The 22,940-nt window shown below is 34.7% G+C and overlaps 1 protein-coding gene across 3 annotated transcripts in view; it reads left to right on the forward strand.

Annotated features, from left to right (window-relative positions):
* WDR72 (WD repeat domain 72) overlaps nt 1-22,940 on the forward strand; it is a 100,174-nt gene that overhangs the window by 58,348 nt on the left and 18,886 nt on the right. For all 3 annotated transcript variants that reach the window (XM_030281561.4, XM_072933945.1, XM_072933946.1), the window contains one exon: nt 2,194-2,305. In XM_030281561.4, coding sequence (XP_030137421.3) covers nt 2,194-2,305 — 112 coding nt within the window. The remainder of the gene's footprint in view (nt 1-2,193; nt 2,306-22,940) is intronic.

Consider the following 22,940-nt stretch of genomic DNA (forward strand, 5'->3'; position numbering starts at 1 on the left):
TTGTCTTTTTGAATTATTCTGTATTATTGATACTTCAGAGTCAAACAATTATCTTTCACTTTTAATATACCAGTATTTATAGGTCAGCATATGCTATTTATACTTCCTCAGTCAAAGAAGCAGCATAATTTGTCACTTTTAAGAATCAAAACTGAAGAACACATTGTATTTTCAACAGCAATTACAATTATAGGGAAAAAAAATTAAAGCATATGTAGCCAATAACGTAGCTAATTTATATCTAGAAGGACACTAAAGATAAAGTGGAAATTATCAGAGAAAATGAAAGGTGCTCATGTAGATTTGTTACATTAGAAACAGGAAAAACTACTGGCGATCATTAAACTTGGTGAAAAGGCTAGATGAGGTATATAAATTTTGGAGTAAGATTCCACGAGAAGACAAAACTAAACATGAAAGCACACCAAGCACTGTGGAATTAGAGATACAGACACAGTAAAGTAACATGCAGAGACATCTACAGGTGCCTCTACAATAACATCATGTTGTGCCATTTGTTGCAGTTTTTTGCTTTAAGATGTTAGAGGAAGTTATTACAAATGCTGCCTGGCATGCACAGCAGTGATACAAGTAAAGAGCATCTGATCCAGATTAGTGACAGATTCTTAGCAGACCTCTTTTGTGTACCTCTGTAAGAATTGTTTTGTCAAAAATTTCCCCAGGACAATGAAAATGTGTCCGTGTTTCTTTCTCTTGCTTAATTATTATAGATATATTGTAAGAGTCTGCTGCAAAGTCAGGATCTGTAATCCCCAAAGCTCAGGGCTGTATAGACGTGAGGAACTGGGAACTGCCTTTGGTGTCCCCTGTAAAATAAAGTTCTATTACAACAAGATGAAGGTTTGTGCTATGTTGAATCACATAGGGCTGAGTTCACTTGCAGTGAACTTTTACATTGTGGACCTGACTATGGTATATTTGTCTACAATAAAGGATTTTGTCACAAAGGACACCCACAGCCTTTGTTCCACTTAATGATTTGAATTTACAAGGGCGTTTAGAGATATTTTTGAGGAAAAGTACTTGATTAGTGAGTTGAAATGATCTCTCTTCCAGGCAATTTGAAGGATACTGTTACATCAACTTTTAGCCATATGAAACTTATATAATTTTAATAGCTTTTTTATAATATAAATAATGTATAAGCTTAAAATGGTTATAATAACATATATTAAATGTCAAGTTTTTGTATTCCACTTAAATTCATATTTAAGTTGAAGTTGAACCTTAGATTGATCCTGTTTTTCAGGAAATTTCTTGTATTTGAGAATGAATGCCTTCCCAAATGGGAAAAATTGCATTCCTTTTCTAAAGGGAATACCATATGCAGAGAACGTACACCATGCTGAAATTTAGACTAAGAATTAGAAAGGTTTGGGGTCTTTTGTCTGAGGTCTTCATGTGCTTTATAAGTGTCTTTACATCTTTAAATGCCCTTAGTTCTTATGGCACCCTTTTGCTAAAGAGAAGGAAAGTATTAACTCTGTCAGTCTCCACACTGCACTGTCCTAATGCCCACATGAGGTGCATCCCCTACTGCAAGTGCCTTTTACAGGCTGCTCACAAGTCCAGGACATGTTTCTTTTCCATAAGAGGGGTTTGAAGAATGATATTTCTCTCTGCGTTAGATAAAAAATTTGGGGGTGTTATGTTTGTGCTAGAGGAATAGAGCATCACCGCTAAAAACAAAACATTCTTTAATTTTATCAGAGGTATTAGATGTCAGAAATTCTAAAACAGTCAAAATCAATTCACCCCAAGACAACAAGGTCATTATTCATTCACTTTTGCACACATCAGGAAAAAAAAAGAATGAAGATACTTACTAGCTGTTACCATCTTGTGTTTTACTATTTTGTTAGTAGTCGTTTATCCTTGAAATCAAGGAGGCAGTAGGTGACTTTTCATAGATTTGACATTAAAGAAAATGAATGTTTATTGGGACGAAGTCCTGACTGACAACTTACACTATTTTATGGCTATCTAGTTAACCTTTTTTTCCTTAGTGTGTATGTAGAGACACATGATTATCACTGCCTGAAAGACTTATTTTTCTAATGACATTCACCAGGACAGTCTCCAGATTTTGTGCAAGTTGGTTAAAATTGTCAAATACTTTGATAAATAATTGAGATACTGATATCATCCAATAATAATTTGCATTTATGACAGATTGTTGAGGCAATGCAAGCAGTGCTGCTGGCAGAAGTTCAGAGGACTTTTAATCCCTTGAGAAAGACAGCAATTTGCAGAGAGCCATTTGCCATAGTAGAGAACGGAAATGGTAAGTTTTGGGCACTCCCGAAGACCCAGGAGAGGGATTTGCAATATATTAAAAATAATAGAGTGATTTGGGTTGGAAAGGACCTTAGAAAACATCCGGTTCCAGCTGCCTGCCATGGGCAGGGGCACCTTCCACTTGACCAGGATGCTTAAGGCTTCATCCAGGCCTTGAACACTCCCAAGGATGGGCCATCCACAACTTCAGGCAACCTGCTCCAGGGCCTCACCACCTTTACAATAAAGAATTTCTTCCTTATGTTTAATCTAAATCTATCCTCTTTCACTTTAAATACATTACCCGTTGTTCCATCACTACACAACCTTGTAAAACGTCCCTCTCAGAAAATTTTTTTTTTCCTGTAAGTAAAAAATTTGTTGGTATATTATTTTAAAAGAACTTCCTCTAGAAATCAGAACAAGCTGGGAGTATGAGTTCACAGTACTTTACTTGAGTGTGAGACAAGCCAAATGGCCTATTTCTAACTTTATCAGGCTAGGAGTTTTCTCATATGATTGTCAAGGATTTAAAGGACTTTCTCATCACCTCTGAATACTAAAGAAGAAAAGGTAAAGTTTCTTTGATTTTATAATAGGTCTGATATTTGCAAATAAAATTCAAAATGTATTTGAAATAGATTCAATAAATCATATTGGAAAGAAGTTTTACAAATTTATCTTTCCAGTGACATCAGACCTTACACAGCACTAAAAATTAATTGCTTAAATTTTATAACTTCATAATGTAATACAGAATATTTTATTTTTCTTTTAGAAATAACCTCCATGCAAGGAGATATCAAATGCATTTTACAATTAGATAATTTAATTTTACAAGAAGCTTACTCTTTGCAACTTTACAATGGTGCTAATGTTTATGGTGAAAAAAGATTGAACCTGAATTTATGTTATGAAGTTATACTCTTTTTTTTTTTTTTTAGCCCATTAGCTGAGTCTTAAAATTAAGTGACCTAAATTTTAGATCCAATCTTATTAGTGAGCCTTCACTTGGGAAACTAATTTATTATCTCATTGAGTGTGTGTGTCTGTCATGAAAATTTGTTACCAATATCCTTGTTCCAGCATACTAAAAATGATCAGTGATACTTGCTTCAGGCCACAATACGAAGAGGTGTCTCTATAATTTTGAAATGCAGAACACTTTCAGTGATTGTCATATATGAGTTTATACTTTGTTTACATTGAATATTGTTTCTAATAATTTTGTTTATGTGGTTTGCCTCAAGCTGCATTGTAACTAAAGCAGCCCCATCTGTAAAGTACATTGGACTTAATTTCCAATTTCCTGAATTTTCAGTGGTGTATTTCAATGAAACATTTTGACTGAGATTTACAGCTAAGATGGAACTAACTGAAAGTTGCAAATGCAGGTGTCTCCAAACTCCATATGTGTTTAGATCTTCAGGTTTATTTCAAAACTTTCTGTAGTAGATGAAAAGAACATTTCTGTTACATAAAAAGTGCTGGTATGATTCTAGTAATAGAATTGTTTAATTCTAATTAAGTCTCAAGTTATCAATTCAGGGAACTTCCACTCTCTGAGAGGGGGATTTTTTGTATGTCTAGTAAGAGATAGTTTTTGCTGTTATTTTGTTCTTAACCTAGTTATTTGATGATTATTCAAAAAACAACTAGAAAATTGCTAGGAGAAAAATATGTATAAGCATTTGTACTGGCTATGACTTTTTCATACTCCATGATCTGAACTGCATGAATACATGCTGTAAAGAATGGATGTTTTTGCATATTTAGAATTTAATGTAGTCTGAAAGAGGCAGAAAACATACAGAATGATTGGAAAAGGGATTTTGCACTGTATTTAATATTAGATTTATTTTTGTTCTCTTTTCCACTTATTTGTTGCATTATTTATCACAGTATGTAAATAGCAGAAGTATTCTTGTTTTGGCTTGTAGGGTTTTGTCATATGTATTGTAGAACATGGTGCATTCATCGGGAATTGAACAATTTTTTTTTTATTTCTGATATATGAAAGAGTATAACTATTTGTGTCTTGTAATGACATGCCGAAATTATTAAAAACGCATGCACCCATGACCAGTGTAACTGATAAGACAAGTAATTATTTCTGGATTTAGCGATTTATTTGATAGGTATGTCATATTTTATTAAATAATCTGTATTTATGGGCTGTACAGTAGTTGGCATATTGTGCAATATTAAGGTAAAGGTTAAATATTGCTTTGGGTTTTTAAATTATAGTTCAAGACTGGGTTTGTGCCCTCTGATCCAAAGTAAAAGAATCTGAATCTTGGCTGCCATCACCATTGCATTGTATTGCATTTTTCTTTACTCAGAATTAATAGGTTAGATCTAGACATGTTTAATCTTATTTAAGTCAAAAAATTCCCACTGAAGTGAATAGGTGTTTTTTTTTCAAAATGCAAACTTTTAGAAATTTTAATCTTTCAATTCAATTTTAATCTTTGAAGTTTATAATACATTATATAATTGGGACTTTTTTTTTTTTTTTCCAGAAAGATACTTATTCCTTTGAAGCTCCTGCATCCTTACTTCTTGGTTAAGGGTGATCAAATGTAGACAACAGCTTCACTTGATGAATAATTTAAAATGCCATATTTTTCTGTGGTTCCATACAGACAGAATTGCTTATTTGAGTAAAAAACTCCAAATAAACAAAAGCCAAAACAAAACCAAAAGAAAAAACCCAAGTCACCAAGCTCATATTTTTCCAGAAATCAAGATAAGGAATTTAAAAAGCCCAAACTGTGCATATAAAGCATTCCAGAGAAAGGGGTTAACTCTGTTCCATCCTAGTACATTCTTCCATTGTTGCTGAAAGGAATTATAAATGCAAACAGCTGCAATTTCTTTATGTTAATGTCAGAGATAATAATTTTGGACCCGTTCCAAACATATTGATAGCAATCTTACTATTGATTTCTGCAAGATTTTCTTCAGTTCTTCAAAGAAGCTTAGGTTTTCCCTAATTTTTTTGACATTCTCATCATCATTCTGAAAGAGTATATTGAATTTTATCCCTTCTTGCCTTTTTCTACACAGCAATAATCTCAGGTTAATAGTACCATTTAACAGGTCATCAGTGTGGTGTTGTTTTCCACTCTCATTTGAGTCCAAGGCAGTGATTTTCAGGTCTTGAAAATTTATTCATCTACTTTTATATCCACATAGCATAGAGGAACTATGCTGGCATTCATTTTTCATTTGTAGTGTTTGATCTTATGACATACATACCTAATCCATACCAAGTCACATGCAGAACTTCTTTGATCAGAGGAAGTGTGGGGATATTACCACTGTTGTCATTCCCTAGCTCACTGATTGGACACAAGGAAATTGGATAGTCCCTCCTGGAGTAGATCTGAACCTGTATGTTTCTCAGTGGTAATTCATTGCTTATCCTCAGGGCATTCAGCAATAAGCCATCTACAGAATTTTTTTTCCTTTTTTTGTGGAAATATCCAAATATTTGCATGGTTAAGAGCTGGAAATGAGATTTTCTCACCTCCAGGTGCATTTTGTGTGTAGGACTGCAGTCTCCCAGTAGCTACTGTACTGAAACAGTTTCCTATGTGCAGTCATTTGATGCCTGTTTCTTCTAATGCATAGGGAGCCAAAAATTTCTTCTCTGGAACAGCATTACAGCATTCCAGTTCTTCTGGAATTGTGTGCTTCAGTTTTTTGTGAAATTTAAGGAATGGATTTATTTACCATTTAAGAAAATTATGGGGATAAATGTGTTTAAGAACTTAATACCCAGATAATAAATGGAGGTAATGATGCATGATGATATTCCAGGAATTCCAAAAACTGGAAAAGTGGAAGGACAGCAAAGTACAGGCTTTATTCCTAATTACAGCATAATATCTTAACTGCCTGCTGTATTTGTAAAAAAATGAAATGTGAAAAATCACGACACTAAGACTAGTTTGCAATAAATTCTGGCTTGCACTTAAAAATTCCTAGTTTAAGCAACTGCTAATGATTCAAGCTTTTAAGTATATTTGAAAGCTGTTAGCTATAACCTCATCTTTTGTATGTGGTTTTGGAGCCCTTTAAACTATTCAATTAAATAAATTGGTTCATGCAGGAAAAATGCTTCTGCTGATAAATACCAGAGTGAAATTAATGGTGGCAATTGAATTCCATAGGCCAGAATTGTCAAAGACTTACCCAGAATCTAACAATATGTTTTGTAAAGATGAGGAATCCGTTCAGTAATGGTAAATCAATGCAAGGAAGGATATAACAGCCCCTGCTCACTAGAGAGGAATAGTGACCTGCAGCACAGGGTTTTAAATACTTCCATTGTCAGGGTCTCAGAAATCTGTCCAGTTGCAGATGACTTTTTTATGTCGGCTCTTAGGAAATAATTCTGTGTCTTTCTTTCTATATAGCAAATGAAACTCCTTGCCTGCTTGCTGTCTGAAGGTTTTGTCAAGGAAGTGCAGCCAAAGAGAAGGGTTGTTCTGTCTCTGATATATTCTTTCACATTGTTATCTTGTTATAACATACAGGCTTTTTATATTAGTCCAGATACGCATTCTGACTCTGCGTTTGAACAATCAAAGACCCAAAAGATAATCCTGACTCAGAGCATTAGCCCATTTAGATCACTGATGCCAGCAAAGGTTACACAAGATTTTCATGAAAACTTCTGTTGCCTGACTGCTGGGGAAGTAACTTTTTGGGGTGTAAATGCATTGACACATTTTAACTATAAACACATTCATATAATTTATATTGCTTGTGTTCTGGTGAGATACTAAATGTACAGAAAATTCCAACAGAATCAGTAGATTATCTCCAAAATGAAATTTCTTTTCTCTATCCAGTCTGGTCTTATTAGTGCAAACATTTCATCCAATAAAACAAAGTTTTTAGGTGGAACTCATATTTTGTGCTTTTGGGCAAGTTCCTATGCATAACAATTCATAAATTATTAGCCATCAGATCAATTTAAAAAAATATATGGCAGGCCAGTTTTTCATGTGTACGTTAGCAATAAGCAGTGTAAGAATTGTATAATCAACATTTCATTGCTATTAATGTGAATTAGATTCATCTGTAATCTCATTTTAGACTGAGAAACAGCAAACCAAATTAATCTAACATTTATTTGAAGAATGTACTTTGGGCATAACCTGTTGACAGCAGTAGCTTTCCTCTGTATGGAATATGCATTTAAAAAGAGTTTCTTGTATCCTAATTTCATATTACTAATATTTCCAGTAAAAGAATACAAATCAATGCTATATTTTAGCATCTAACTTGCAGTTTAACTATACCACTGTATCATGTCCTATATATCCAATTAAAACTGTAGTTTGATCCAGTAGTCTTTAATATTAGTGGTCAAGTACTAAAGGAAGTAAGCTTAAAGACTCATTCTAGGACTACAGCTTATTTCATTCCATGCATCATATATTTTACCAGAGGACTCCTTAATGTAGCAGAAATCAGATTTGGTGTGTATTTTTACACAAAATCAAATTCAAAAGGCGCCATCTCAGACTCCTGCAAAACATTAGGATAGATAGGATTCATTGGTCAAGGAGGCATGAGGATCACATGTATTCTAAATTCGAATGCACAATGAACTTTAGTCAGTTTTGGTTTCTATGAGCTTTTTCAGTGTTTACTGAATGCAAGCAATCTATAATGCTCTATTTAAATCCTTAGAGGTAAATACTTTGAGAGGGGAGGAGCTGTTAATACAGACATATAAAAGTGTCATTGGTCAATTTTTAGTCTCTTCTGTTTATTTAGAAGTTCATTTGGTGAGGCAAAGTGCAAGGCTAATCTTAGAAAGATTTCACAGTTCTGACTTGGGGCTTCAAAATAATGAGCGAAGGAACTGCAAATACTCCCTGTTACTTGCTTAGTCTCCTCTAAGACTGTCTTCTACTGGTTTTTTGGGTTTTTTTTTTTTTGGTTTGTTTTTGTTCTTTTGTTGGGCTTTGGGTTTGTTTAGTTTGGGTTTTTTTTTTTTTTTGAGAAGCTGCTCCTTCTCACATCTTGTTTCCTTAGGCTGAATATCTCCTTGCCTATATAGTTGTTCTTAGCTGAGCATAATGTTCAGACTTGCTAATAGTATGTAATCTATAATCCTTATAGTTTTGTTGGAGCCTTGGATTTCTTGTGCCTAATTTAGTACACAGAGCCATGGGTCAAATAAACCCGTACAGCTGGAAGATATGTGAACATACCATAAGAAATAAGTGTATAAGTTACTAAGTACTGTTTTAATTTCTTGTGTGTCATACACTCATTGTTAATCAATTTGTGTCTGTATAATATAGTATTAATTTTATTCGCAAAGGTAGAAAGAACAAAACCTGAAGGTTATCACCTTTGTTAGGTTATATTTTGAAGTTTGTCCTTCTGCTGTTTTAACTTGCTTATAATCAATCTCTAACTGCTCAGACTCTGTCGTCTTTATTGTCTACACTGTTTAAGAACACATAGGCCTTAGTGATGTTTTCCTATTTTTCTGTCCTTTTTGCTCACTTGGCTTCTGTAAAATCTCATAAAATAGCAAATATAAATAATAATATATTATTTAAATGAATAAGTGAATAAAATAAAAGTGAAAATGAAAGTTAATAAAATAGCAAAAATAGATTACTTCAGTTCTGGCACTTCCTCTAGAATTTTTTGTGCAAATAGTTCTTGCAAAGCTGGAGATTTTCTAGATGTGTCTATTATGAGAAGGAGGCTGAGGTGAGGGAAAAAGTACTACTGTGTATAGTCCATAATTAACACTGAAACTGAGCTTTGTGCAAATAGCCATAAATAACAACACCGTATCAGAATACCTTGTTCATATTTGTAAGACAGCATCTAGAGTTTTTCTGTGCTGTGTTGATGTTTTGTAATCTCCTGATACTATTTTTATTAATTTCTTTGCTGTTCAGTATTTTTGTACGATACTGTAAGTACACAAAGGGCAGGAAAGACTTGAATAGGTCCTACACTAGAAAGATTGTAGAGCTGCATGCCTTTCTGAGAAAGGAGTGTTCAGAACAGCATGGGTAAAGGGATGATCCCCAGGCAGAAGTTCTCTTCTCCATATTATGTGATTATATTGCTGCCATGCTTGAAAAAGGCTTGCAAGAGTTTGGCAATATTTTCTTCAGACTCTGTTGTCTGAATTTTCCTTATGATGGGGAATAAAACCTTTCTGAGACCTTTTGACTGCAGTTATCTATGGCTTCTACTGGGCAGTAGTGAAGGCAGAACAATCTGCAGTGTGCGCTTAACAATTTTTGTCATGTTTTAGTTAGTTTTCTGTCATGTAATTGGAATGTAATTTATTGAAGGGATTCTTTTTAATGATATATGCAGCAAGGTACCTTTGAATTTTGCATCTTACATTTTTTAAACTTTTAGGAGGTACAGAATGAGTTCCCAAACCTGATCTCTAACTACATACATTTGAAATGTTTCTGTCCTTGAATTCCAGAATAATGGACTCGCCTACCTTATTTGGAAGGAAATTATAAAATTAGTAATGCAAATATTGAACCAATAGAATTATTAATATTATCTGTCAGTGAGACAAGTTAAATGTTTTAATAGTTTTGTTTGTTTAAAAAAGAATCTTGCAGAAAGAGAAATTACTTCAAGCTACTCTTAATAGTTTTCAGTAAGATGGAAATTTTTCATTATGTGTTTTGTGAAAAACATGCTGAAAGGTAAAACTACTTTATACAAGTCATTATTAATATGGAAGTAGAGATTCTCAGCTAACGCACAGCAGATTAACACAACTCAACAGTGCTTGTCTATAGCAATGAGATCAAGGTATCTGTCTCAGCAAACAAAAAATAGAAATAGCTCAAAAGAAGACTTTCTTGCCTACCAAGCTTATTAAGAAAATATTGAACCAGTTGGAGGTACATATGTATCCATCACCACTAGAATTTATTTCAACAGAACTTTTAAATTTCAGGATGGACCATTGTGTTCATCTCTTGGTGCACTTCTGTGCCTGCACACATTCTTAGAAGGCTCAATGCACCTGTTTTTATTTCATGTCTCATGTGTACAGAATCTGTTTCTCTTTGTTATATGAAAGTAAACTAAGTGTTGTTTCAAAGCAAATGTGCATCATTAATAGAAAGAGTATTTCATATTTGCATGGTGCACAGAGCCAATCAGCACACAATGACTTCCAGATTCTGAAATGCAAGTTGCTCAGTATTCTCTCATGGCTGGTTCATATTTAATGTTTCACTGTATGCTTTATTTTAAGGACCAAAGTTATGTCCACCAAGTATCCTATCTTACTTCAGCATCATGTTTTAGTTCTTTAATTGCATTGCTCGTAATGAAGTAAGAATTAAAGAATATAGCAACTTTTCTGAAATTTTTTGGCAAATTCCAAGTGTTTCAGCAGAAGAATTTTTTCTCCCTACTCTTAGAAAAATCCAACTTATATCACACTTAAGATATGTATTACTAATTCCCTAAAGACCCATGTAAGTATTGTTCTCATATGATGGATGTTGGTCACATCACCTGCTGCACTACTAGGAGATGCTCAGATAGCCTAGTGAAGAGGGTGAAGTAGGAACCCGTATCCAGGAGTATTTCCTGTAGAATAATTAGTAGCTTGTCTGTGTGTTCTTTCCTCTCTACCATTCATTTTTCTGAATAGGTTTTGGATTTCTCTTCTCCTTTCCTTTTCAGAAGTGTAAAAATAGAGAAGCAAAACCTATCTGACATAATTAAAGCATGCAAGTTCAATTCATTGTACTAATAATATGCTAATGCTAAAATTATTCTGTTTATTTTGGACATGAAGCACTGTCAGGGTTTTGCATGTCACCAAACTCTCAAATTTAATGCTGGCAATGAACATAAGTCCTGTTTAAATGAAAAGATAATCTTCTTTTAATATAAGTTAAGCAGACATTGGTCCTAGCTTGTGTTTTCAATGAAAAGTAGAATTTTGATATTTTAGGCAAATCATCCTAATAGGTGTGTCTCAGATATTTTTAGGAGATTAAGGCCATTTTCAATGCACAGGAAAGAATTTATTATTTAATTAGTATGTCCCCTTGAAAGGTTCAATAGGGCCCCCTTTCACTAGTGACCATTGTTATCTATGTCAAAGTGTGATATATAGTGTATTATATGAATTACACTTCTGTCAGCAGATTATATTGGGGGATAGTAAAAGAAGAGTCCGTGATTTTAAACCTGTGCTTTTATGTAATGAAATGTAATGGTTTAGTTGTATGGTTAGAAATGTTATAAAATAGGACTTGCATGTGGTTAAGGACTTACACTGGTGACAAGCACATTAGAAATGAAGTAAAAGCACCAGCAGAAGGTCTGAGCTAACAGGCACAGCAGGAATATCTGCCTCACATGTTCCAGGGTAAGCAAAGAAAGTCTCCAAAAAAAAGACTGGCAGATAGGGCAGAGAAGACCAATTTTTCCAGTCTTCCCATGATAATTGCATATAGCAGACATATTTGCAAAACAATTTCTTTAAGTTCCATATTTTATAGGAGAGCAGTTTCCTTTAGCCTGGAGTAAGTTGATTTTTGAATGGTCTTGGATGGTCAGCACAAATGTATGCTGGTTTTTAGTTATGTTCTAATACAGCTTGTAGCTATTATAAGATAATGTTCTTTTTCACTCTTTATCTGTGCTTCCTAAAATGTGCTTTTCACTATCACTGTTTTGGTATCTAAAGAGAATTTAAGGGCTAGAGCTACTCTGGAATAATAACTCCCCCTTTCCTTGTTGCCCCCTGCCCTGAGTCACACCAAAGTTGATACTGCAGTTGAAGCCTTAGCTTTGTGATGTGGGTTATTTTTCCTAAATTGATGAATGAATAACATGACAAGCATAATCTAATTTACAGAGAGACAAAATTGTTAATTTTGGGATCAGTGATCAGAGGTGTATGTTTTTTATTTTAAAAATAGATACATAATACTGCAGTATATTTACATGCCCATTACATAGCAATGCAATAATACAAAATGAAAATTTTCAGTCTTTTTCTTCCTACCTTTATGTAATACTTACAATTCTTTGAGATTTTAGAATGAATGTGAGGGGGAACTGTCCCCCTTATAAAAGATATTGTTGTAGAACTCACTGCTTTTAGGAGTCAAACAGTAAAAACCTTGCAACAAAACAAAAACCTTTAAGAATCTTGTTTATTGAATTCTGTTGGCTAAAACTGCCAAAAATAAATTAATAGCTGTTACCGCTGCAGTGCTTTTTTTTGTTCTCAAGAAAAATACCTTGACATATTTTTTCATTCTGTGATTGGTGCACATTTCAAGGGTATAAATTAATCTTCAAAGGATCCTAGGGAATATCTTTCCTGGACACTTCACTTATACATCAAGTTGGCCATGTTAGCAATCTAATCACAATCCTGTAATTCAGTGGACAACAATTCCTTATTGTGAACAGCATAGCAGCTTTTACTATCATTTAGGTCAGCCGAAGATTGCTGATGCACCATATGTTTCAGGCCATGGATGATAGATGGTATCCTCTGGTGCCCATCCCTAAGTGATTGGAAAGATTGAAGACACACAGTTCACTTAAGCTTGCTTACTATTACATCAAGTAATCAGTGTGATAGGCAAACCTGTGCTCTCTGTGTCACACTGCCCAACTTTCTGCAGGGACATTGTGTCAAAAAAACAATCTAAGAACATTTCCAGATGACAGGCCAGTTACTAGAACAACCATTTAACAACAGGATTCATCTAAAAAGCTTAATAACATGGAAAAGTCAATACATGTTTTTAAAACACCTTTATTTATATGAATCAGACATGGTGTTTTGTTTTTAAAGGGTTTTTTATTTCAAGATTGAACTTACGCAACCAAGGTATAATAAAGCAATCGTTTTCATAGTTCAGCCTCTAGTATGTCAAAACATAGTGTTCCTAATGTTAATCAGAGGGAAAGACTACTTTGAGATAATATTAAATGCTTTAGAAGTTTTCTGTTTTGTGGTTAGAAACACATCAGTTTAAAGTTTAAGACTGAATTTTTTTAAATTTATTTTCCAGTGCCTGTCTCTACTGACAGCACTCAGTGTTGTTTTTATTTTCCTTAACTCTGTTGGACCAGTATCAAACTCAGGAAATTTGAAAGCATCTTCCTTTTTAGGAAGTTTTAGGTGGTACTGTGCTGAGGAGTCTTTTATATGATACAGGAGGAAAAGCCTAGATAATACTCTAAATCTCATTTTGCATAAAAATCCTGCAAGACTTGCAGCATTTGTTTCAGCAATCAGAATAGAGCCAACCAAACAATATCAAGTGAGATGTTTAAAATGTTACGATTTGAAAGTACTACTGGTGTATGTTATTGTAAAAATGGTAGAATAACTGAGTTGAAGGCTGAGTACATAGGTCATAGTATCTGTATGCCACTGCAACCATGAAAAAGGAGCTAGGCAGTTCTGTGAATTCAAGTCAGAATTTCAGGGCAGGCTTCCTCTTGTCAGTCCTTTGATAGATGACACACTGAATTCCATAACCAGACAATTTAGGCAGCAGCCTCTAAAGTAAATATTAAACTAAGGTAATGGAAGGAAAAAGCTATTCTGAGGAAAAGAGTTTGGGGAGTAGTGATTAACACTGACTTTAAAACCAAGGCTGTCAAAGACGTGAAGAGTGGATGTGTTGGTATTAGCAAGACTCATCACTGCAGAACAGAATGTTAGAAAACTGAATAATTCTTGTAGACAGTGTCTGAATATATGGACCTGTCCTTGTTAGAACTGAGGTTTTTGCAGTCAATGACACTTTGGTTGCTTACTGAGACACTTCTGGGGAAGGATGTTCACTGCTTTACTGTAACTTGTTCTGCTCTGAGGATGCTCACAGTGGAGCACTAGAGCTGAGAGAGTACCCCAGAATGATGTCTACAAATGAATGCAAGGACAAATTGAAGCAAATTTATCCTCGCATTCATTTGTAGAATGCGAGGATATTCATTTGCGAGAATAAATTTCAAATATAAATTGCACTAGACTGGAATAGTTCGTTTGGAAGGAGCCTACAACCATTGTTTAGTCCAGGACACTACTTTGGCCTTGTCAATGAGGAAGGAGAGCTATAATTGAGGAGAAAGGACTTTAAATATCTGAAAACATTATTTTTCTTCAAAGGACAGTTGAAGACAGTGAATGAGAGTAACTTTTGGAAAGATGTTTTAGCAACTCCATTAGTCAATTAAGTTAATAGGAACTTTAATTAAAATATAGCCCAGAGTCAAACTCGTGTACTCTAAAAACTCTTTGTGGAATTTTTTGCTTTTCTAAAATCAGGAAGTGTAGAAGTGACTGGGTCACAGTATTTTAATCCAAGTTGAACTTCCAAATGAAACAGGCAGTACGGCCTTAGCCAGTGTGAATCACAGGCAGCTGTGAGAGAGAGCCCCAGAAAAAATATCCTCAATTCATACTGTGAAGTCACTGCTCTTGTGTGAATTGTGCCCCAAAAGTCAGGATTGTTTAGGTGGCTGTAAGTACTTCATATTGTTCAGGTAGTGTAGTATCTTTTCCTAAAAAATTATGTTTGTTAAATATCACAAACATGGAGATAAATATTTAATTTCTGCTTAAAGTAGATGTGCTATAATCATCCTCAGGCTCTGCAAAGGTGTATTCTGTGATATCTGTAGCATCACATCAGTGAAGAACAGAACCACCCTCAAGTCATTAGGAAGATAGTATTTACATTTTGGAAAAAGTAAATTAGTTCCTTTCTCAGGGAAGGTAGCACAAGTAGATTTTGGCTCTTACACATAGCAGGGATTTTGCTGTATCTTTTAAATGAGGCACTTCTCCCTGAACTATCAGCCCTATCACTGCAATAAGAACCCTGTGATAAAACTGTTTGTTTTTTCAATCACCACAGTTAAACAGAAAAGAGGTTAAGCTTCTAACTGCTGCAATCTGCTGCCCTTTTAAAATCGTATAAAGATGGCAGACACTTATGTTAAACACAGTGGGCTGTTGGTAAAGTTAACCGTGTGCATCCAAAAGTGGCAGAATATGGACTAAGGTGCAACCTCAATCTGCGCTGTAATAAAGTAGCTGTTCATCTGTGGTCAGAGATCGTCATGAAAGACCTTGAGTTCCTTCACTTTATTTTGCAGAAAGGCCATCAGACAGCTTTGCATCATCTAACTCTATCAATCAAGGACCTCAACCACTGCTTTCTGCTGAAAGCTTTCCTGTTTGGCTCTGTTTTTCACAGACAGCTCAATAACTTGTCTGTGGAGCTGTGATAAATGTACCATGTGCTTCTAAACTGTCTCTTTAACACTGAACTGAATTTCAACTCGTAGTGCCTGTAACTAATTGTTTTCATCAGAAACATTTTTTTTGCCCATTATTATTCCAGAGACTTTGATTATCTCTTTTTTTTTTTTTTCCTATTATCCTATGGCAATGGTAGCATTTGAAAGCTTTCCTGCGTACAATGGACTCCTAGAAAACTAGATTTTACTCGGTTGATAAGCTGTCAAGTATAAAGAATAAAAATAAAGGGAATCTGTATGAACAAAAAGTATAAATCTCTAATACTTTTTTAGACAAGTATGTATGAAGACCAGTTTTTCCTTGCCTCTGATTTGTGAGCGAGTCCTATGTGAAATTCAAAAGAGAAGACTGAACATAAGTGCAGTTTATGGATTGAGAAAATATGATGATTTATGACAAAACACTTGTAAAATCTTGTAAAATCACTTGTAAAAAGTAATTAAGGTCATAAACAAGAATACAACTAAAAGCTTTATGTTTTGGGTTGTTAGACATCTTGGAGCTTATATGCAGAGAAACTGTTTATTTGAAATTAAAAAAAAAGTGCAGTATGGTTATTACTGTGATAATGTGCAAGTTCTACTTCGTAAATTCACAGCTGATTAGTTCATTCAAGTTGAGAAACTGTAGTACACATTCAGAATCAGAATAAAATAATCTTTTAAGGGAAAAATATAATTAGTTAAAAGAAAATGAAAGCCACAGATTGCAGAAACTGTTGTAGAATATATGAATGTGGCTCTTCTGAAGCATAATTTTGCTAGAAAGCTGGCAACTAGGGCTTTGATTTTTGGCCTGTATTTGGATAAAATGTACCAAGATGAAGATCTAATTTCTAGTTTTCTTTGTAGTGATTTTAGGAGAAGGACAGGAAAGAGCATAAGACACGTTAATTGCTTTTGGGAATACGCTATTCCAGGTTAAGAAGAATAAATATTGTACACTCTGAAAAGCATGTTGATTCTTAGTGAACAGTACTAATTTACACATTATTCATTTAGAGTACAGAGGTAAAATGGATCCTTTGGTGGATGTAGTCACAGCATTAATGTGCAGAATAAAAAATGAAATGGGATGGTGGTGTTGTATTGCATGAAAAGCAGGACAAGCAGTGGAAAAGGGTAGCCCATCATGCATTAGTTGTCACTTCAATGGTGCGGGGGCAGAGGGTACATCAAAACACAGCTAGATTTGTTTAACAATTTTAGTGTGAATTACCTATCTAGGACGATTTTCTGTAAGGAAATTGTTTCCTGTTATTACAGTACCAGTTGGGTACAGTAATTTTTCTGATTCTCCTTTCCATACATATATCACTGCAAGCCTATAGTGAGATCCACTTTGAGAAACATTTGCATTTGTTTTCTCCTGCTGGACAAAGCTAAATGGAATTTCTGCTCATCGGTGATCCCACTGGGTGGATCTCTTGAGTCCTCTCTCTCTCTTCAATTACATGTTGAGGTGTTCATTAAGAGTTGTATCTCTAAACCCTGAATCTAATTTCAGATTGCACTGTTCTGCTTCACACTATTTCACCAGTAAACAATTAACATAAGTCCAGCTGATTTATGTAATGAAAGATTTACTCTGCTGAGCAGAAAGTTCTGCTGATGCACAGCTTTGTAGTGTTTTGTTGGGGGAAAATGTGTATGAAGCTACTGTGAGCAACCCTTCCAAAATTTTTTGTACTCTCATAGCTATGAATTGGAGAAGCTGTTTTAAGGCAGATTGAATGTAATGTTTTTAAGGAAATCTAGCAGACTCACAACAATACACATAATTGTCTAGTGGCAAGACAGAAATTAAAGCAGCAAGACTGAGTATGTTTTACTGATGCACTGGATGCAGTGAGAAAGTTTTTCTTGGTAGTGGAAGCTACTGCTGTTTTAAATACATCAGACAAAGCTACAGGCAGATTTTTGAGCAACTTTTATAATTTAATCTATTTGTAATCAAATTGTATTTCAATTGCATGCAGGCTGAGAGTGCAGGAGCTGGTTACTGTTACTGGTTCCCTAAATGAATGCACTAAGATTTAGAAGCTAGGTTCACTAACAATGAGTTTAATTGGTATCTACACATAGTACTGAAGTCCCAGAATTGTATTCTGGGCACACACTTGACTCAGTGAAAAGTTGGGATAGATTATGTAGAGACAGTGTGTAATTCCCCTTGCAAAGTCCTCACAAGTGCAGAGGAAAGGCGAGTGGCCCAGACAATCCCTTGCGCGAGCTACCCAAGGTACTGGCGGCTACAAGGTCTTTGGAAGCAGTGATAAATTTGAGGGTAGTCATCTGACTTGCCTTAATCAGCACTGATTAAAAAGATCTAAATGGCTTCTGGCAGCCCCTGGATCAGAAGGATACAGATGCTCTCTCCCTAGTGGTATGCCAGTCACCACTGGGTAGGTAAATTCCATCTATAAATGTCAGACTGAAATGTAACATTTCAGTCAAAAGTTGTACAGTGGCACTCAGAAGAGCTGATGTACTGTGGAGGTATAAGAAGAATGTAAATAACACTGCAAATATTACAAATTTATTATGTACATTGATTGGGAGGCCTTTTGGAGAGGTCATGTTCTTCTTTACTGACTCTGAAAAGCTATGGCTTAAATAGAGGACACCTTAAGAGATAGGCAAAAAGAAATTAACAATATAAATGTAATTTTAAAAGCTGGTTAGCTGAAAGAGGAGATAAATGGGAAATAATATTGTAGAAGTATACATATTGTTTGAAAAAATTAAATCAACTAATCATTCTTTATCCTTTTTCACAATTCAAGACCATGCAGGAATGCAATTAAATTGAAAGGCTGAAACTTTCTAAAGTTTAAAAGAAAATATTTCTTCATGTAACCTAGTGTCTCAGATTCCCCTTCAATTAAATGGGACAGTATTTTTTCCTCCATCTCCAGCTAGTATTTTAATTTTTCTAAGTTCTTAAACACCAGTTGTTGTATAAGTTAAGAGTAGTTATGAAAAGGAGCACAGAATTGAATAGATCAGAATAAATTTTCTGCAGCAATTTTAATGTAGTCTCTAGACTTCAGTAAGTGGCTAAAAGACATCTTCTATAGAATTAATAATAGTAACTTTAAAAAGACAGAAAAGCTAATTTTTGTGGTTGCTGTAGTTAATTGTATTCACAGTGAATTATTTGCAGTTGAAGATAATGTAATCAATTATCTTTCCTTACAAATCAGATCTCAAAAATTATATTTAGAAACTTGGCCTTACACTGCTAATTCATGCAGAACATAAATATATAGTTATATTCCTACAAATTCAAGCAAGCAGCCATAATATACCTGAGGAATGAGATGATAGTTCATGGATCTCAGACCCAGCACCCAGGGTGAAGTTGAAACTCAGGGTTTCTGGGGTCTGGAATGGAGTAAGACATTTGCAGAGTGAAATATAAGGTCAGGAAAAGAATGAATTTTAGCACACTTCTCTCTCTTCATTGTGAACTCATTTCTGTGTGGAAGTCTTTATGAAGCAATGAGAAGAAAATAGTTCTTGGTCTTGCATTCCCCAAGCTTGTCTTTTACTCCCTAGGAAGAAATATGTTGGTTTGAATTTAAATAAAATAAAATCAAACTTGTCTTATTAGTAATTTTTGCTGACTTTTATTGAATGAGGTGCCAAGAAAATGCACTATGAAAGTCTTTCTTTACAAAGTACATCCACTGAATGGGAACCATACAAGCGTGAAAAGACCTTAGAGGAAATGTTAGTCAGGTATTATATTTTCTGGTTAATGGACACCTAGGAGAAGCAGTAAAATAATCATTGTAGTGAAGATTACAAAGTATGTCATATTGCACCTCACTGTAAATATCCCTTTATTTTTTTATGGCACAGATTATTTGTAAGTTTATTTTATATACTGCATAGCACTTAAATGTCACTGGATCTAAAACCTTTATCCGGGAAGGCTCATTAGTTGAGCTGTCTGCGTTTGTATATCTGCCATCAGCATCTGGTGAGAGGGCTGCTGCTGACCCTGCCAGACTTGGGTCATGAGGTCAGCAGGTCTCATTTATTATTCAAAATTGCTTTCTGACCTTTTATCAGCTAGGTCAAAGAATGCTGCATTCTCCTTGGTTGAATTTTATAGTGAAATCAGTATCACGCACAGATAATAAAATTACCAATACACGTTAATCTCATCCTTTCTCTCCAAAAATGTACTCACTTTGAGGTGGATGAAGTTGGAAGAGTTGCCTGTACAAATATGTCTGTTTCAAGATCATGGAGGCACATTGTCATCCTTGTGAAATAACACACGTAGTTTCACATCTAGCTCATGATTTGATTGTGCATCTGCTTTCCCCTGGCATGATACAGGGACAGCTGAAGGCAGAGCTCCATAGTTAACAGATGACATCTAATTTTTTATCACTCCCATATTTTTGCACAGTTACCTATTAACTGTTTCTATTTCTGACGTATTTTCACTGGTAACTGTATCTTCTATCATCAGTTGCACACCTGTGTCAGTTGAACATAGGAAAGCTTAGAAGCATGGTAAAGCAAGAAAAGTCAGTAAATATGAAGACTTTTTCTTGGAGATTTTAACAGAATCTGGAAAGAAAAAACATTGAGTCTAAACAGAATCCAGAAGCACCCTAGCAAAATTAAAAAGAACTGATGATCTGAAATTTTAATTCTGTGATGATTAAAATAGGAAGCATAAGTGACATTTTAATAGGAAACGTATTTGGGGAATTTTAGAACACTAAACTTTGAAGAGAAAATTAGCCATGAGATCTTAACAAGCCATACTACAGTATGGAAAATTGGAAACCATAAATGGCAGATTGATTCTTAAAGGGAGCTGTGCAGTTCAGCATCATCCCTCTGGAATGATTTCATCCTTTTTAAAAGAAGGAGCCAAAGGTCACATCGGTCCTGCCCTTGAAGCAGACAATATGAGATGTCAGCTTGTGCTTTCTGACACTGCATATGATGAATAACCTTGACGTAGTAATAAACAAATAACCTATATTAACGCTTAGAAGAACGGTGAAGTATTAATGCAATATATACTTCAACAATGTATTGCAAATATACAGCTTTCTCAGGAATGGATTTCCTCCAGTAATACTATCATAAATTTATGGTTTCTTAAATGCTGCTGTAAAATAAATTCTTTAAGTAATAGTATTTTTACCTATCTTAAATATGACCAATCATATGTACATAAATGAAAATTGCTATGAAAGAGCAAAGAGTGATAAAATGATATAAAAAACCCTATTTGTATTCAAGTAGATACTCAAATTGTTGCAAATACTGTATTTCTAGTGTTCCAATCACTTTTGTAAATGCAGCTCTGTCACTAATTAGTCTTTACTAAGGTTATCAGCTCTTCTCTTTTGGTATTTCTAGTAGAAGAGAAAAAAATGTATACTGGTAAGAAGTCAAGGTGTGCTTGACTTCAACATTTGGTTGGAGTTAAGTGTTTTCCTCTAACTATGGTAAGCTGAAAGTCTGCTTGTTGTGGGGAGAGTTGTAACAGGATGCAGTAGTCCTTTTAACAAACTCCTTAGCTTTAAGAACAGTCTTGTACTCATTACAGTCTTGATGGCACATTTAGGGTTTTTTGTGGTTGGGTTGTTTTAAACTGGAAGTTAAAGCCATTTGATATTAATAAAATGCAGGATTTAGCCCTGTGACTGTTTGAAGAGTTTCTCTTGTTCATAAGTAATGTCTGTATCTTGCAGGTATTCTCTAATTTTATATATAATATTTGTTTGCTTCTACCTACACACTGTGCTCCCAATTTTTTGTACAGATGAGCTGTGTGGAGAGTTCTCAGTGTTCCCTCTGAATCTTCTAGAAACATGGCCATGTGCTGCCATATGCGAGTTAACCCTGGGTCCTACTCCGGCCTTTATTATCATGCAAAACAAAACAAAAACATCATAGTGCAATAAATATTCACAGTAGTTTGTGTGACAAACACTGTCTTCGCATTTGTGAAACACTCAAGCATATATCTTAGTGTACTTTAGAAAGTGAAAAAAGACATTTTCATTCTTTCACTCATCATTCTTCCTTATGCATATTATGAATGCTACATGTCCATGAAAGATAATTTGCAGGAGATTTGTGTACAGAAGGAACCAAATTTAAAACACTTCAAAGGTTCTAAAATTTAGGTTCAGGAAATGTGCAGAATGCCATCCAATTGCTGGATGAAAGAAAGTAATACTCCAGTTAAAAGGGAAGAGCAATTCAACAGTAATACAGACATATAATGAGCAGAAAAATACATAGAAACCAGTACTTAACAGATTAATGAAAAAATAAGTTTCATCTTCCTCTTTTAACAAACATTTAACTGGGCAGAGATTGACCTGTCTTTACAAGCACCAACCAAATGAACAAAGAGAAAGGAGAACTCCTCTACTGTCTTTACACTGACTGGTAAGTGAAGCTCCCTATAAATATGTATCAAAAAAAAGGGTGCAGTCTCAAAGAAAAAAAGAAAAAAATCTGCTTTTTAGAAGGTGACATTATTAGAATAAAAAGTAAGACAAGGAGGAAAATGAGCCCTACCTATTCATATACACTCCGTAGCTGTCTTCATGAACTGAAACAAATCAAGTAATTTGTTCTTCTAAACCACATTTTCACTTTCCTTTAGCTCTAAATCAGTAATTCTCTGTGAACGGAACCTGAAGTAGCAGCTGTGTATGAAACTATAAAGGTGTCAGGTAGATAGAGGTAATGTTTTTTATAGCAACACAGTATGGTAAATACTGCTGATACAATTTTTTTAATACTGAATTTAATATTTCCCATTGTAAGAATTATTTAAATCTGGTTTTAGCCTTTCATATTGTCTAGGAAAAATAGTGTCTCTAAGTAAGTTAATACTCCTAGGTACTATTGCCTTACACAGCTGTAGATTTGTTTGCACCCTCTTGAAGTCCAGCAGGCCACATGCACTGTAGGTATTTTATCAGTCTGCTGCAAGAGTTCTTGCAATTCTGTAGCAACGTAAAAATGTGGAGCTCTCTTGCCAGGGGTAGGTTATTCTCTGGAAAAAGCTTTGGGTTATGGGAGAAGTTTATGGCTAGAGGTTCACCTGTGTTTGTCATTTTTGATAAAAGATGTGCAAAGATGGGGTGCCTGTGAGCTTCAGTAGGCTCTGTGCATTTAATTAACAATTAAAAGCAGTTATGCTGTGTTGCAACAACTGTGCAGTCTCAAATCACTGGAATAAGAAGTCTGAAGCTCTTGTTTTGAAGCTCAGAATTTACTCGGGTTATTTGGGAAAAGAT

Source organism: Taeniopygia guttata, chromosome 10, assembly GCF_048771995.1.
Source record: "Taeniopygia guttata chromosome 10, bTaeGut7.mat, whole genome shotgun sequence".
NCBI classification, from domain to species: domain Eukaryota; kingdom Metazoa; phylum Chordata; class Aves; order Passeriformes; family Estrildidae; genus Taeniopygia; species Taeniopygia guttata.